At 42.6% G+C, this 17,484-nt stretch overlaps 2 protein-coding genes across 3 annotated transcripts in view; both read left to right on the top strand.

The window, feature by feature from the left end:
• Window positions 1-7,652, top strand: part of usp45 (ubiquitin specific peptidase 45) — a 35,504-nt gene extending 27,852 nt beyond the window's left edge. For both annotated transcript variants that reach the window (XM_070836121.1, XM_070836123.1), the window contains exons 12-19: window positions 145-201; window positions 309-440; window positions 1,415-2,081; window positions 2,792-2,889; window positions 3,072-3,158; window positions 3,396-3,540; window positions 5,154-5,236; window positions 7,270-7,652. In XM_070836121.1, coding sequence (XP_070692222.1) covers window positions 145-201; window positions 309-440; window positions 1,415-2,081; window positions 2,792-2,889; window positions 3,072-3,158; window positions 3,396-3,540; window positions 5,154-5,236; window positions 7,270-7,344 — 1,344 coding nt within the window. In that variant the 3' untranslated portion in view covers window positions 7,345-7,652. The remainder of the gene's footprint in view (window positions 1-144; window positions 202-308; window positions 441-1,414; window positions 2,082-2,791; window positions 2,890-3,071; window positions 3,159-3,395; window positions 3,541-5,153; window positions 5,237-7,269) is intronic.
• A 2,624-nt stretch (window positions 7,653-10,276) lies between these two features.
• On the top strand, window positions 10,277-17,243 carry pnisr (PNN-interacting serine/arginine-rich protein). Its single transcript, XM_070835050.1, has 12 exons — window positions 10,277-10,338; window positions 10,893-11,001; window positions 11,193-11,369; window positions 11,701-11,936; window positions 12,330-12,492; window positions 12,948-13,138; window positions 13,327-13,467; window positions 13,559-13,658; window positions 14,254-14,307; window positions 14,698-14,892; window positions 15,241-16,357; window positions 16,888-17,243. Exons 2-12 carry the CDS (start codon window positions 10,914-10,916, stop codon window positions 16,919-16,921), a joined length of 2,496 nt encoding a protein of 831 aa, XP_070691151.1. The 5' UTR covers window positions 10,277-10,338; window positions 10,893-10,913; the 3' UTR covers window positions 16,922-17,243.
• The last annotated feature ends 241 nt before the right edge of the window (window positions 17,244-17,484 follow it).

Below are 17,484 nucleotides of genomic sequence, written 5' to 3'. Positions count from 1 at the left end.
AGTCAGACTTCCCTCTCCCTTCCCTTCTTCTCCTCTCAAATCTGCAGCAGACATTTATTGTAAACAACGGGCTATGATTTTGATTATTAACGAAGGTGATGAAAATATATGCTGACACTGGCTTGCGTGCGATTTCTGTTTTAGATATCCACAGTGAAGGAGGCTTTCATAGACATCTCTTTACCCATCATAGAGGAGAGGGTGAGCTGCTAACAATTGTTTATACAAAAATGTGATTGGTGGCGTTACCACGCTATGCTGTTTATAGTCCCACTTAGAATTGATGATGCTTTATTTATTGTGCTCAGATATCAAAACCATCCAACCCTGGTAGGCTGGGGAAGGGCAGCCGGGAGCAGGACACCCATGTGTCTCACAATGAGCAGGTTCTTTCTGCAGCTCACTCCGTCAACCGAAACACCAGAAAGCTGAGCGGACAGGTAGGAGTGTGCATCTAAGCTATCTGATGGTTAAGAAGTTGCTTGTGAGTCCTGCATGTTTGAAATGTGCTTCTCTTTATTGGTAATATTCACGCTTCTCATAAAGTATTTGTCAGGTTTGTTCATTTCTGTATTACGCCAGTGTGTTTTTCCCTTAAGTGTGTGCAAGCGATGCACACACACATTTTTGTAATGCCTCTGGCAAATGTTTCCAAATATCTTTTTTTTTCTCCTCTTGTGTGTGATTTTGAAAGAAGACTGAGCCTGACCCTGATTCTACAAAGGGAAATTGTCTTTTTAACTCCACCAATAGGAATACAAACCAATTAAACACCACCAAACATGGTGTAATGGTGGATAAACTAACAGCTGATCCTTTCCAAATGGGTAAATATCACTACATATTCAAGAGATTTGCTTCTCGCCATCTAAAGTATATCACATTCATTTCACTCCCTGTTTCCATGTTGACTCTCTTCAATTTACATTTTACATTTTACAAATTTACCGACACAATATTTGGCATCTGGCACACCAGATGAAGCAACACAGGATATTTATATGATTTAGAAGTTGGAAGATTATTGACTGGAATGAATCCCCAAGCTGTCTTGCTGTAACTTTGAGTTGTATGAGAAGTTTACCCATTTCAGTAACATTTTCCAGCCATCCTTACAACAGCAGTCAAATGAACTGTTTTAATATAATCTCTTTAATCAAGACACCGCGTTTAAAACATCCCTCCTAGTCTTTTGTGAAAATGTCAAACCTACGAATGCTGGAATAAGAATTTCGTATATTCACATTTGAGCTGTGCAAAAAGTAATTACAGGACTCTGGATGTTGGCAGTTAGCCAGAGCAACTGTTATGGAAATATTAATTAAGATCCTTTTTAACTATGACAGCAACATGTGCAATAAGCAGAGTCTGCTTCTCTGAGAGGGGCTCATGTATCTGTTCTTCTTTGCCCAAGAAGCAGCAGATTAGGAGGTCTTCAAGCTCTGTGGAGGAGAAGGGAGCAGGCTGCAGTGTGGAGCGGCCAGAAGAGGAGGGGGTAGCTGGTGGATCAGCCCGTGGTGTCTCAGTTTGCAAGATGGCCGCTGCCGGCAGCCTATCAGATGGCAGTGAAAGAGACTCGGGTGCGCAGGACAGCAGTAATGACGCAGACAGTGAGGCCTCAGAGAGCGAGTGGGCCCCACGCACCTCCTCCTCCAGCCACAGCCACGGGCACATGTCCACCCCATCGTCCACCTCCACCCTCACTCCATCTCCTACGCCTATCTCTGCCTCCTCCCCCTCGTCGTCATCTTCCGCGAGGCAGGGTGGCGCTGTAGAGCAGCTAGTTAGTGCAGTGTCCAAAGTCAACCTCGGGTTCACGACTGGGGACTGCTCTCCATCTACACACTGTTCTCCAGAGGAGCAGGGAGACACGCAGTCACGAGATAACCTGCACCACCAACACCATCAGGGGGCCTTCCAGGCTCTGTCCCACAGTTACATACCCAGCTCCAAGGAGTGCTCCATCCAGTCCTGCCTCCATCAGTTCACCTCTGTGGAGCTGCTGATGGGCAACAACAAGCTGCTGTGTGAGAGCTGCACTGAGCGGAGGCAGAAACAGCTGCGCAAGAGCAGCTCATCAGGTAAGACAAAACATCTGGAACGACAAAGTGCTCTGAGGTTGAGCACTCAGTCTGCATCTTACCTACCTGCAAATAATTGATATGGTGCCGTTTAATTACAGAATTATTCTGAATTATTGCCAGATTACCGTACATCTGATCATTACATCACCCTTGAAGTGATTCTCCACCCAGATCCATCTTTTGACTATGGAACTGTCGTCCCATTTAGGCCTGAGTGTTGGCTTTAAAAAGTTTTGTAGTTTCCTCTTTCATGGAGTATTCTTGAAATCTATCAATGATGTCAAGCTTCTTAATCCAGCCCTGCTGGGTAATTCACATCAATGCAGTGTGCTCACAATGTATCAAACACATACATTCATTTCTGCCATTATATATTCATGGATACAAAAGTGCTCCTCTCAATCCTTGACTCTGACACCTGACCCCGTTCTTCTGATTCATCAGTAGCAGCGAGTGCTTGCAGGCATCAAATCAAGTAGTAATTCTTACTAGTGTCAAAGTGAAGGGCTACAATCTCACTTTTTTTGCTGTAGTTATGCTTCAGATGTTCCTTGATCCTGTAATGAAATCTACAATTTTTTCTGTTTGTCTTACTCGCTCAAAGCTTTTTAAAGGGATTTAAGGTTTTTGCTTGTTTTGAATAAAACAAAATGGATGTTTTGACAGTCAGACCTGACATATCTGTGTGTTTTTTGTTGTTGGCATAGATAAGAAGATGGAGAAGATTTACACCAGCGCTAGGAAGCAAATGCTGATATCCTTACTGCCTCCTGTTATCACACTGCATCTTAAACGCTTCCATCAGGTGAGCATCCACGCGTTGCCTTTTCTTCCTCCTCATTTTATCATGCACATAGTCAAATGTTGTATTTGATGCAGCAGTGTGTCTTTTACATCATTACAAGTGCTATGTAACTGTAACTCCATGTGGTGCTTGTGTTGTGGTCTATGGGCTAAATGCCAATGTTCTGTTTTTTGCATTTCAAGGCAGGGATGAATTTACGAAAAGTGAACCGCCATGTAGACTTTCCCACGATCTTGGATCTTGCTCCATTCTGCTCGGCTTCCTGCAAGGTATTAAGCTACTTATCCAAAGGAAAAAAATATTTAATATATTTTGAAATTGAGCGAATCTGTCCTACTTCAGACCTGGTATAGCAGTGTTTTGAAATTCTTACATTTACGACTACTAAAGGTTTCTGTTATTCATTTGTTTTGTGTTTCACTTCTTAATGAATGTCCTTGGTTGGTACTATTCTTCTGTCTCTTTCCCTTTTCTTTTTACTAATTTTCTTTCTCATTATTTGCTAGAACCTGGCAGCCGGAGAGCGCGTCCTCTACAGCCTTTATGGGATTGTAGAGCATAGCGGCTCAATGCGGGGGGGACACTACACTGCATATGTAAAAGTGCGCGCACCTCAGAGGAAAACGGAACAGCACCACAAAAACCTGTCAGGTCAGGGTTCAGCTCTCTTGAGCTCATTCAATAGCTTTTATCAATTCTGTGTTGGCACTGTTCATGAAAAGGGTCAGTGTTTGGCAGCAAAGGCCTCATTGCATGTAACCTTGAAGACACCCTCTACAAAGAGCAGGTCTTTGTCCTCTATACATCAAAGTTGTTTTCACATATTCTCATAGAGCGTGACTAAATTTACAGAGCAGCGCTCTAATGTAGTAACTCAAGGAAGCACTCGTCCTTGCTGCTAACAAGCTAATGTACAACTTGGCATATTGTAACTGGAGCCATTGGTTGGTGATGACATAAGGATCAGTCCTGTCATAATGACTGTAGACAGACTCATGGGGTGTACAGTATCTGTCTGTGACAACAGCATCATCACAGCTCTGTTTCCCCTGCTTCTTTTTTGTTTAAAAATTCTTCACCTCAGTTCACTTAAACACTGCCCTTACAGTGCTTTAGTTGAAAATATTAAGTTGACTACATGCAGTCTTCTCAGTTTAAATGAGTCTTTGCTGAGGGAGATGAGGGAACAACTGCAGTCTGTCTAGTGCACCATCTTCAACAAAGTAGTAAGGTTTGCATCATTACTGTTTTATTACAATATCAAAATCAACATATATTATATACATATATTAAGATCAACATCTAGAAATTATATAAGCATGTTAGCTACTTGGTAAGTTATCCTAATGACTTTTCAGGTATTTGGTGTCTGAGAAGTCCCATTGCTGTCTGTATTTTCTAACAAACATGTCAAAAGACAAATCAGCGCCATTATAGATGACTGATACACAGAGACACCTGTGAATCAAGCAGACTTCTCCCAAATAGACTTTTCTACAGACCATTGTTATAACCCAATGATCGGGATGAGAGGTGCAACATAAAACAAGGAGTTCCCTCTCTAGTTCCCAAATCAGGCCCAGTTAAGACATTTATTATGCAATTTATCTTAAATTGCATTACTGCAACCTTTTATATTCAGGATAAACCTCCATCAAAATAACAAAAAAACTGTCTGTGTTTCTTAATCTTCTATATCAATCTCCCAAAAGAATTAAACATATCAAAAACAAACAGTTAACCCTGCCAGGATACAGCAGACAGCCCAAATAAATACCGCAACATAACAACCTACAATTTAGGCTTTAGAGAAGGTGAAATTAGATACTGAGATCCTGAATTTTTGAAAGAAAAAATACTTTTTTTTTTTTTTTTTTTGTATACTGATTTTCTATGTGCCACCATAGAGCAGCCGACAGTTCTGAACTCTCTTCACTATTCAGATACGATTGTTGGAGCTTGATCGATGGGGGGAGCACAGAGCAACTGTTGGTCCCCCTTGTGACGTTGAGACTTATACAAATGCTTCCTGCTAGTTGACTAGGTCCATCTTCTTCATTGGATAGTATTATTTTAGCTTTGTTGTTGCCTGTCCACGTATCAGCTGAACAAGAGTGGTACTGGACTTTTATCACACTTATCAGGACTTAACAAGAGACTGCCATCAAAGGATGAGGGCACCGCACCATGTAGCTACTTAATGACGCTCTTTGCCCGATGATAGTGACACTTTGTGTGTGTGTGTGTGTGTGTGTGTGTTTCAGGTGCGAGGGATGCCAGCAGCAGCTCCCAGGGCCAGTGGGTGTACATCAGTGATACCACCGTTCAGATGGTACCAGAGTCACGGGTACTCAACTCTCAGGCATACCTGCTCTTCTATGAGGAACTGCTGTAATGTGACTAGCAAAAGTATTTTTCCCTGGATCTCTGGTTTGCTTTGTATTGTTTTTGGTACATGCCTGTGCTGCTCCTCTTACTGTATCTGTGAGTAGGGTGGAGGGAAGAAAAGGGAAAGTTTTCACGCACACTCACTTGTCTTACATGAGAGGAATTGCCGTTGTGTCTTTTGTATACAGATTCTCACTTAAAATCGGCATGTCTAAACATCTTAGGTATCTAAAAGATAACATCACATGTTATTATTATTTTCTGCTTTGATATTGGACAGATTTTCATTCATGTTTCCTGTTTTAAAAACCCTACCCTTTAAATAGAGGCCGGGAGAAAAGAGTTACTGGACCTGAGCTGTTCTAAGTTTATCGTCTGTCTCTGTCACGACCATGTGCCTGAGATATTAACTGCATGGAGTTTGCTACAGTAACTAACAGGAAATGAGCAGAATGATCGCATGCTAAACTGCGCCCAGCACTGACAAGCTGATGTCAATTTTGTGTGTGTGTATGCAAATACACACATGTATGAGTGTAACGAGTGAGTGAGAGACAGGAGAATGTAAAATTAAGGTGCTATTTGTATCACTAGCACATCAGTAAACCATTGCCATGGTAAATTTGAGTTAGTACTATAGTACTATAGTGTAATTAACGTAACCTTGGCTTTTCAGATTTGTTGAGAAGCGCACTTGATTGTTTCTGGCAGACGGTAGATGGTAAGAAAAGCCAAGAGAAAAATGAATTCAGACATGTTTGTCCTTTTCAGTAAAGACAAAGGATGCATGAGGACAAGTAGCAATATCGTTGGTGACAGAGTCTATGAGAAATATGGTTGCACATTTGAGAAACTCAAGTAGTAATAATACCTAATAATTGCCCTATTTATTTATGATAAAAATAATAACCGTGCTGTCACAGCTTATAGTGGTTTACATTGACATACTGGTTTAAATTGCTACACATAGCACCTTTAGGGAGTAGCACAACACTTATTTTACAGCCTACTTTGAATTGATTGTTCTTTTTTTACATCAGAATGTATAAATGTAAGACTATCAGTGAATTACATTTGCCAAAGACGAGTTTTGCAACTGCAAATCAGAGCAGAAAATCATAACCAAACTCACAACCAGTTATCATACAGTTTCTTCAACATTTGTTCTCTCAAGGTCATTGTTTGGTTCTCAAGTGTTGTTGCACAAACAAATGTGGTCAATGCTTATCAAACCAACAAAGCACCTTGTCTGCCTTGATTGTATTTCAGCTCTACTGTAACTGTGTAGACGTGCACACAAACCCATTGATATGTTCAACAAATAGTCAGAGCTCTCACAGACTGATTCTTAAATCCCTAATACTATCGGCAAGGTTGAGCAAAAAATATTTGTATTTAAAAAAGAAAAACAACAAAAAAAACAAGTATCTTTGCTGTAATGTGCATGGGTTAATGTTCCAATGAATGTATTGCCTATTCTTGAAATGTCTTTGTCAAATGAGCTGTTCATCTTTTTCTATGAAAACATTTTAGATGAAAACATTTTATTTGCTTGTTGGACATTTGCCAAAACAGTAGAAGGGGAAAGGGTCGAAGACATGCATCAGAATCTTGAGGTTTATTATTTTTCTTTTGAAACACGGAAAGATTTAGTGCCTGTGCTTCAGGTTTAAAAAGCCTGTGCATGGTCAGAAGAAAAAAACATATGCATAGTCAAATGCAAAGAGCGATATGTGCGACATATTTATGTACAGTAAAACCTACTGTAAGCAAAAGGCAAAAGGGTATATGTAATTGTACATACTAGAAACAATACAAAACCATGGTGCTTCAGGTGTGCAGGGTTTTTCCTCAAGTTATAATTGTTTCCAGAAAATTCTTTAATTTCAGTCATGAACATTTGGAATGAGTATAACTCCATATTATATCAAAATAAATCTAATTTATGAACTGAATATTCTAAGAGGCTCATCTTTCCCTTTGTGTGTTTAGCCCCTCTTGTGCTGCAGCACTAGCAGAAGAGAGATCACAAGAGAGAAGGTTTTGTTGTTCCTGCTTTGGACTTGATGTCATCCTGTTTTTAGTCTGAGCGAGATGTTGTTCACTCTCCGCTGTCACTGCGGATCCCATGGTGCCATACTCAACCCATCCTCACCGGTGATCGGGCCTGACGGGTGCAAAGCAGCACTGCTTCAGAACATGTCGCGAGCTGGTGAAGAGGAGGTGGGTGTGGAATCAGGAAAAGGGCAACGTCCAAAAACATCGCCTTAGACGTCCTCTCCTTCCCACACGCTGTGACATCCGAGTCATGCTGCCGGAACATTAAAACAGGTTGTCAAGCCGCCACCAATAAAAAGAGCAAATCCCCTCTGAAATGTATTTGTCTATTTTTAAAGCGCGAGGGGAGGGGGGGGGTGTGGGGGGTGTGGGGTGGCTTTTTGCTTGGGGACATGCTGCTGAACCATTAGATGTGATTTAATCTCACTTAATGAAAGACGCCCCTCCCCCTGTGTGAGACAGTTGTAAGAAACTAATGCTGGAACGCTCATTACCATCTACCTGTCTACCAGCAGTGGAGGTTAAATTTTACCGCTCTCACCATGCACGCCCTTGTCACTGTCAGTCTCACCTAGGTCGACACCACACAGGCCCTGCTTCAATACACAGCACGGTCAACACATTTCGTCGTGCAAACAGCCGCACACTTAGGCTGCACGTGCCTCGGGCTCTGCTCCTCACAGTGCGTAGACATCACCTCTGCTTATTAACACCAACGTGACACGTGACAGCACTGGACGACACCTGCACAGAACCCTCTCCTAAAACAGAATATGTATGAAATATGTTTCACACATGTTTTAGGAAAATGGTGCTACCCAGCGAGAGCCGCAGAGCAACTGGACATCAGGCTCTTGGTCTCACATTGTAGGCAGAGTCTTTTTCCTGGACTGTCACTGACTGCAATGTAGATTTCATTCTTGGCTTTAAAACATTTTGCTGTGTTAAACGTTGCCATTGAAATATAACCAGGAAAGACACCAACGAATGCTGCCCTCTACCGGTATGTGCTGTCAGAAGTGCAGACACATGGTAGGTTAAGTGGTTAAGTGGCTGAGTTACCAGGTGGAAGCCGTTGACGGGACAGATCGGTGGAGACCCAGACCTCAAAGGCTTTCGTGGCTCCAACAGCCATTTTGATCGAGCTGCTGGGAGGGCATGTTGCTGTGTTTGGAGGAGGAAAACAGAAGCTGTACGGGAGCTGCTGGCTGCAGGCCGTAGTCACTCAAAGTCGCTTTTAAAAACATTTCAGAACACCACGTCACAATCTCTGTGCTTTAACTGATAAATAAATGTGTGTCAAATGTGGCTCACTGAACCCAAGGAGGGACGACCTCTGGTGACCTCTACTGAGCAGCCCTCTGGCTTCCAACTCAACATCCTCCATCTTCATGCTGGTGCTCCCCTCTCACACCTGACACAAGAAGTGAGATATGATGAGCAGATTTGATGTATTTACAGAATAAATCAAGTGTGATGTAACAGTTAACTCCAAAGCCTCACCAAAGTCATGTAATTCAATCTCCCAGAGCCTCCAAACAAAAAAAACAAAAGCTGCATCTTTGCTGTTTCTCTCCTCCTCATTACTGACTGTAGTGCAGGACTGTGTGCTTGTGTCAGTAACTTTCTGCCCTCCGTGCATGTTTTCTCTCCACCAGCACCTTAATCATGTCTTTAGAAGCCCCCTCAGATGTGAGCTCTTTTTTCAGTTCAGCCACCAGTGTGATCTAAACATTATAGAAGAGATCTTATTATTAAATACAAGATACAATGTATAAGACTAACCTGCTATTTTATTTCGGATCTTTCCTGAGACTAAAAACAGCTGATGAGCCAGCAGATCTGCATATGAGTATATGGATGTGTGAAACAACACCGGTGAAGGAAAGAAGATAATATTCAGAGATTTAACTCTCATCTGTAAATGTTTGAAAATAGTACTGCAACATGCTTTAAAGTACTGTTTACAATTACTTACTATTTATTAGTAATCAGATGATGAACATCTATGAACCTGTTGCCAAAATCTGTTTTCTAAGTAGAAGTAGCAGCAGTAATACATTTAATACGTTTGATATATCAGGGCGCTATAACACTAGATCACAAAATCAGGGCTGGTATAGATTAATTAAGTTTACTTTTATTAGTCTGTGTTGTTTGTTTATTGATCAAAGAGGTATAAGCAGACATGCAACTTGTATTGAACACACCATTCTCATCATTGACTTTAATTCCAGCAATTAAAGCGAATTTAACACACTTTTTCTGTTCTAATCATAATTGCTCGGCATCTTTGTGCTTTTTCGTCTCACCAGCATCTGAACCTCTTTTATTGCTGCCTTTAAGTGCTGCTCGTAAGTTCCCACTTCACAATGAAGACAGAAATAAAGTTGGTGTCGTTGGTGAAGAATCTGCCGACAAATACGTAACTGATGTTTTAATTAATTCACCACGAAATCAACCAAGATTAGCTTCGAGAATGGGAAAATAAACTAAATCTAATAGATGTACCTTTTTTGTAGAGGAAAAGGATGCGTAAATTGATTGATAACAACACTAGTCAAATTAAATTAACTGAGTGATTCATATGTATAGTATAGTTATAGTTACTATGGTTATAGTTATATAGTATATATATATACTATATATATAGTCTAGAAGAAAAATTAACTTTTGTTGACAGGTTTGTGTGTGATGAGGTGAAACTGTTAACATTGTCAGAGATTCACATATGAGAAAAATATGAGTAGCTTAAATGGAAACTACAAATGTAGCATTTAAAAAACAAGCAAAAGTAAGTGATCCTAGTCTGAAACAGGTCGGTGGTTTATATATTTTAGACTAAAAGGCTCTCTAGTTGGAGAACCTCTGCACCTCTCTCAGAAGTGAGATATTTCCGGCAGCCCGTGAAGGCAGCCTGGGCTCACACTTCCTCTCAGTGGTTCACTCTTACAGCCATTTTGATTTGGAACCGCAGCGGTGGAGAGAAGCGGTGTGGAAAAGGTGGGGAATATGTTACTCAAAGCACAACGCTGATGTTAGTCTCTCTCACACTTTCCCATTTGTACGGAATTTAATCTAAATGTAAAGCCACCTGTGCTCTTCCGGTAAGATACTGGCGCTGCTATCTGTTAGCTTTCATCTTTAGCTCAGCTAGCTAATGCTAGCTAGCTAGCGTTAGCCTGGGTGAGCTTCCTGACCTCACAAACGCATGACCGGAGGTAGCTTTAGCTAGAGATTGGTATTTCCCCGGTCCCATTTTTATATCAACATCACGCGTCACTAATGGGCCGAGGCTCTGTACTGTTCAGCGTTTCTTTCTATTATAAACCGGTTTTGGTTTCCGGCTAACTGGAGTTGCTAACCAGCAGCTAGCCGGTCAGCCTGAGGTAACGTTAGCACTGAAATCGAAGATAACGCTCGCTCCTTTCTGACCATTAGACGAGACTAGAGAGTAACGTCATTGCACACAAACTGCAGCAGCTCCTGTCATGTCAGCAAAACAGCCACCGATGATGCAAATGAAATTCTAAATGTAGCCGGCCTGGATATTTCAGGTTTGAATCCAGGCGAGAGAGATGTGGGACCAGGGAGGACAGCCCTGGCCGCAGTGGCCTCTGAGCCAGCAGCAGTGGATGCAGTCTTTCCAGCACCAGCAAGATCCAGGTTAGTGAGTGATGCACATGCACCATTAAAGCATTTCCCCCTAAAAGTAATGTGCATTTGCAGGGTTGCTTTGCACATCTTCCCACCACCCAAACAACCTTGTTAACTAGAGATTTGTCAGAGCTGCAATACTTTCTGTACGAAGGAGTTTTTATTAAATATGTGGGTGTTTTTTTCCGGGCTATGTGAAGGTCAAGTGGACTGGGCCGCCCTGGCTCAGGCATGGATAGCCCAGAAGGAGTCGACAGGAGCAGAGCAGCAGAACATTCAGCCCAATGGGCAGGACATCCCAGGCCTTGACACTGTCGCACAGGGCAACCATGGCACCTTCCAGGGTGACCCAGCATTTGGCAGAATGTGGCAGCCAGGTACAAGTTTAACCCACGACCCATAGCACGTTTCTCAATGTATTTGTTTTTTTTCTCCACCATTCTTTTTTTTCATTACTGTAAATGGTGCTTGAAGAAGTTGGTGCATTCTGTATTGATTTGCTGTCTTTTATCAGACTGAGAGAATTGTTTCGAGATACGACACAATTTTGTGATCTTGTGCATGCTGTCATGAACTGTAACTGGTGGACACCAAGTGCCTCTTGAACAAATGTTGAGAGGAAGAAATAGTAGAAATTCCTTTTGTTGGTTAGACCTAGATGATCATATCGCCTTGGGTTTTGTTGATTAATTATGTTGTCATTGACAGAATGGGGAATGCACGGCCAGCCCCCTCCTCCTCCACCCCCTGAGCAGGCCTGGATCCCTCCAGGATCAGGACCAATGGATGTGGTGAACCCCAGTGAGGACAGCAACAGCCAGGACAGTGTGGAGTTCAACTCTGAAGCCCACCACGGGGTTTACCCCCAGAACAGCCATGGGTATGGGGCACAGCCCGACAGCTACGCCATGGCCCCCATGGCCATGAACCAGTTTGATTATCAGGTATGCAGATGCTACAGTAGAAACTGTTGAAGCGTTTGGGTTTTAGTGTGGCAACCAAGTAACACAAGAAGGAGCAATCCATAGAAACTGTGCCGGGTCCCAGCATCTAGGTGTATCAGTCATTGCTTTCTTGATGCGGTGCAGAGGAAAGTGTTGGCTTGTTGAGGATCCAGCATGGTTTGGTATTTCTTTACTAGCTGACTTTTTTTTCCTATTTAAAAACGAGCATACTTTCTAGCACAGTCAGGAGTGATGGATGAATGTTTGCTAACCTAATCAGGGGCAAGACGACAACAACCCCACGCTCAGGAAATGCCACATGATGGGAACTAAGAGAGGACCTTCTGTACTTTGAGCTGCCTTTAATTTTCAGTTTGTGCCGTGTCTTTACAGCATGGCGCTGCCTCGTCCTTCGCCCCAGCACCCACTGGCTTCCACTCACCATACTGGCAAGGTCCTCCTCAGAACAGACGAGATACCAGACCACCCGGGTTCAGAGACAGGCCCAGATCCCCTATCCAGCTCCCTGTTAAACAGGAGGCCCCAGCAACGCTAGGTAAGTGTTTTGTGTTGACTATTAGATAAACTGACTTGCAACCAGACCAAATAAAAAGTGCTTTATAAGAACTGTTTTTATTATTAAGTCCCATTTGGTTTTTTTGCATTTATGTATCAGTTACCATCCCAGTCAGCTTTTTAGCTGTGATGATTTACTGTTTTTCGGAATATCTTTGTTTCGGGATATTTCGAACAAGCAATTACAGCTCAAGCTTTGGGGAACTGATACTCTGTTAAACCAAATGAGTAATCAAGAAAATTGTGAGCAGATTAACCGATAATGAAAATAGATGGAACACTGTATAATGGCACAAATCTCAGTTCAGCTCAGGAAACTGTTGGGTCATTTTAAAAGTTGTCGTAAACAAGAATGCAAGGATTTGCATGAGTTTGTGCATCTTATGGCCTGGCAGTATTTGGAAAATTCATTTTGACCTTGGATTTCACCTTCAGATGCTGTAAAAAGACGCACCCTACCTGCATGGATCCGAGAGGGCCTTGAAAAGATGGACAGAGAGAAGCAGAAGAAGCTAGAGCGAGAACGAATGGAGAAGGAGCGTGCAAAAATGGCAAAAGACGATGGCAAAGAGCATGATGCAGACGAAGAGGGAGATGGGCCACGCGTGCCCCGCAGGAGTAAATTTGTAAGCAGCCCATTTCTGGCCTTGACAAGAAAAATGGTTGACAGTCAAAATGGTTTTCACTTTGTTAGTGATGACAGTACATCGAAGGTCATGACCTCAGCACTGTAGCATTGATTGCCTTTCCAAATGATGCACACATTGCTGTTTTTGTTGGTTGAATTTTAGTCTTTGTGTTTTGTTTACATCAGGACAGTGATGATGAGGGGAATGATGACAATGGTGATGAAGAAAAGACCTCCATAAAGAAAGAGTTTTCTGGCCGAAGCCCATCCCCTCCTGCAGAGGACAGTGAACCTGAAATGACCGAGGAGGAAAAGGAATTCCAGTTGGTCAGTTTGACTCTTCAGATTATTCCTTCTGCTGTTAATGTGACTATTTATTTGAAATATGTCCAACAATAAGTTTTTTTCCCGTCTTTAGATGATCATCACAAAAACACTTCTGACAGAGATCCTTCTTGAGGTCACTAATGAGGAGATCTCGCATGTGGCCAAAGACGCTCACCGGAAAGCCACTCGAGGTCTGTTCTTATCTTCTCCAGTTTATGCATCATCTGTGCTTGTTACCAAGACATTATGTTTAAATCTGAAGAGAATCCATAATGTGCATAATGATCTCCTTCAATTAAACTCAATTATGCCCTGTAAGCTAGGGCGATTGAGTTGCAAACATGGGAGTATGTCTGATATACATTTTCAACCATTCTCTGCTAATGCATCAGAAGAGAGCAGAGCCATGTTTCTGGTACATGGAATTGAAGGTCCTGCTGAAAGACTGTAGATATGACCTGAATAAAGTCTCAGCACTGACTCTGACCAGCATCCACCAATACAAACCAATACAAGTGACTACCTTGAAGTGACTGTGCATTAGTACAGATTGGTTCTTTCCCTCCTGTGCGTCTGTTTGACTTGGATTGTATGGCAGAATTTGTTTGTTAACCCTCTCTCTTTTCTCCATTTTTTTTCTTTTTGTTTTTTTTCCTCTTGTTACCACTGGCAGCTCTTGTGAATAGTGCTTTATCTGTGACTCCCCTCTCTAGCGACTCTCTTGCCTTTGAGAAAATGGCAGTATGTGTTTTAACATGTTGTTCCTGTTGTTGATGTGAATCAAAGCTCCTGCAAAACAGCTGGCACAGTCAAGTGCACTGGCTTCTCTGACTGGTCTCAGTGAGTATCCCTTTTTCTGTCACCGGGGGGAGGGAAGGAAATTATTTATATATGGCGGGGTGTTAGGAACGTCTGAAAAACTCTCCACCCAAATGAATGAATTAATTTAAAAAGAAGCATCTCAGTGACTAGTTTGGGTTTAGTTCTGTAATTTGATGAACAGCATGCTCTTGAATACAAAGTAATTCTATTAGTTTAGTTCTATTAGGGCTCTCTGTTTTAGTTTTTTTTAGGGGGTACATGAGTGTGAAATATAAGGTTATGCAGGATTAAGTGCCTTCCACTGGGACCATGGGTTGGGATTGAGGGCTTTCAATAGTGAAACCTGATTGTGAGAATGAATCTTAATGCTTTCCAACACTCAACCTCCTGGGGGCTCTGTTGTGGCAGGTGGGCTTGGTGACTATGGTTCAGATGAGAGTGAGGATGAGGACGATCGCAGCGTGCGTGGGTCTGAGTCTTCCGACACAGATGAGGAGGAGTTGCGGCATCGTATCCGGGAGAAGCAGGACGCCTTCCGCCGCAAAGAGCGGGAGATGCTCCAGCTCCAAGAGAAACAAGCACAAGAGGCTCTGCTTGCACGCGGTAAGACATGATGTGTTTTTGCTCATTTAGACTTTGAATACACGACACTGCTTGACTCCAATGCCTTAAAGTGTTCAAAGAACCGACTTTATTAGGTTTTTCTGCTTCCTTTCACATTTGAGTTAAAGTCCAATAACAAAGGAAGGTGTTGTCTGGAATTAAATTGCAAATATATTTAAATCTATGCAAATTCTCACAGCTTGATCAGAGGTTAAAAGATCAAAACTGGCTCTGACTTGATCTCCTCTTGATCATTGAAAATTACAACCCCAATTAGTGTGAAATTTGTGTAGTGTGTTCCTAGTTTGTACAGCACCTCATTTTTAACGTTGTTGTTTGTTTCCACAGAAGAGATGGTGAAGGAGAGATTGAGCAGAGAAAAGGGGGAATATAATGAGGGCCAGCCAGAGAACCCACACAAACAGGAAGTAAAAGACAGGGAGGCGGAGCCCATGGTAGAGAGGCGTAGGTCCCGTAGTGAGAAGGAGGGTAGTGAGAGCAAACACTCAGGCAGAGGGAAGGAGCGATCAGGGCGAGGTGGCAGCGATTCTCCTGCAGACTGTCACAGCAGCAGCTCTCGCTCCTCCTCCAGCCACAGCAGCCGCCGTTCTTCGTCCTCCTCCTCTTCCTCCTCAGCATCTTCCCGCAGTTCATCCCGATCCTCCTCCCCACAAAGGAAGAGGAGGCGTAGCCGGTCCTCCTCCCACAAGGCTCGCCAGCGCAGCCGCAGCCACAGTTCACACAGGCATCGCAGTGAGCGTAGTGACAAGGGCAGGGACAGGAGGAGGAGCAGCGCAGAGAGATCAGGTCGCCACAAGAAAGACCGTAGCGACTCCAGGGAGCGCAGGAGCCGCAGGAGTAGATCCAGATCCAGAGAGAGAGACAGGGGCAGAGCCAGGGCCAGAGACAGCCGCAGTCGCAGCAGAGACAGAGAAAAGGAGAAAGAAAGGGATAAGGAGAGGAAAAGGAGCCGGGATGGCAGAGACGGCAGTCATAGTCGCAGCAGCAAATACAAGCAGAGGGCCTCCAGCAAAGACCGAGAGAGGAGGAGGGAAAGGAGTCACAGCCATGAGAAAGACAAGAAAAAGAAGGATAAGGATAGGGAGAAAGAGTCAGATAAAAAGAAAGAAAAGCCAAAGGCCAAAGAGAAAGAAAGGGATAAAGAAAAAGGAAGCTCTGTAGTTACAGAAGAGAACGGTAAATCAAAGAAAAGGAAAGAGAGTGACTCATTCACGGACTCTCAGAGTGACAAGCACTCTCGGCAGGACAGCAAAGCCAGCAAGAAGGGCTCCGCCAAAGGTAGCAAGAAGCGCTCAGACTCTGACTCAAGTAGATCCCCTACCCCTGAAGTTAGCAAAGAAAAGAAATCTAAAAAATCCAAACGTAGTCGCTCAAGGTCGACGGAAAAATCTCACAAGTCTGGTAAGAAGGCAAGCCGCAAACACAAGTCTAAGTCGCGATCAAGGTAGTATTCGTTTTTTTCTCTTTTTTTTTCCTACTGAATGTTTTCATTGTATGTCTCATTGTGATTTCTCTGGAGTCCTTTTTAATCAATAGATTTTAAATAACTTTAAACAGGAATATTATGAAAACTGTTGACCGAATGTTGTGAAAATGTACTGTCAACTCACTCACCTGCTTAACTGTGTACGGTCAACTCAATAAAAAGTTTTAATACTTGATGGTTTTGTCTATCAGATACAAAATTACCATTTCTGAATTCCTAACAATAGTCGCATGAAGTTTCAGTAGTTCCTCCTGTTACCTCAGTAGAATCCAGACCTCTGTTCTAGCTGAAATGTGAAACCCAGACTAAAGGGACTTAAAAGGCCTTACTCTGCACTGCAGGGTAGATTTGCTTCTCTGCAGAAAATTAGTTGTACAGTACAGTGTGTGTGGTTGCAGGGGGCTGTTTGTGCATGTTTGTATTTTATAGTCTGAGTGGGTAGGTGCCATTGGTGCAGTATTAATGTTATGTCCACGCCTCTCTTTCAGGTCAACATCCCCCTCCCGTCGTAGCAGACGCTGAGGAGCACAGTTAACCTCCTGATCTGTGCACGATACCATTTTAAATTCCATGAGTTGAACAGGCTTGTCTCATTATAGAGGCAGTTGTGTAGGTGAACCCCCTCATACATTTCTTTCATCTTTGTAAATATGTTGTTATTTTTAAAGTGTGACTGAAGAACAAGACTTTTTGAATGGTAGGAGTTTTCACTTGTATCATCACACAAAACTTAATAAGACTCTGTGGACACTAAAAATTCAAGTTGTATCATTTTAAAACATAACAGGATTAACTTTTTTCCTCCACACAATGTATGATGTCCAATAAAACAGTTTGTTCCTTGTCTTGCCTCACTGTCTCTGACTTTAGTGCGACTTTTCGTAGCAAACATCAGTATTTAACACATCCCAAAGATTCAAAATGTTATATTTCTAAGTAACGACAGAATCACGTCTGACAGAGCTGCTACTGCTCTCTGTGGGTTCACGGTGGTTCGTGACTTCAGTTCTGAGGACTGCAGTCAAAAACAAAACATGGAGGTGGAAATGACATCCCACACACACCAGTGCAGCTCAAGGCTTTTG

The sequence above is a fragment of the Pempheris klunzingeri genome, chromosome 8 (assembly GCF_042242105.1).
Source record: "Pempheris klunzingeri isolate RE-2024b chromosome 8, fPemKlu1.hap1, whole genome shotgun sequence".
NCBI classification, from domain to species: Eukaryota; Metazoa; Chordata; class Actinopteri; order Acropomatiformes; family Pempheridae; genus Pempheris; species Pempheris klunzingeri.
The sequence above is the reverse complement of the archived record's forward strand: the minus strand, read 5'-3'. Positions and strand labels throughout refer to the sequence as shown.

Bases quoted from the DNA above. Each gene is read 5' to 3' on its own strand.
- pnisr (XM_070835050.1), top strand. From the start codon at position 10,914: ATGTGGGACCAGGGAGGACAGCCCTGGCCGCAGTGGCCTCTGAGCCAG. The intron at 12,493-12,947 runs GTAAGTGTTTTG...TTTCACCTTCAG, and splicing joins GGAGGCCCCAGCAACGCTAG to ATGCTGTAAAAAGACGCACC. The intron at 13,139-13,326 runs GTAAGCAGCCCA...TGTTTACATCAG, and splicing joins TGCCCCGCAGGAGTAAATTT to GACAGTGATGATGAGGGGAA.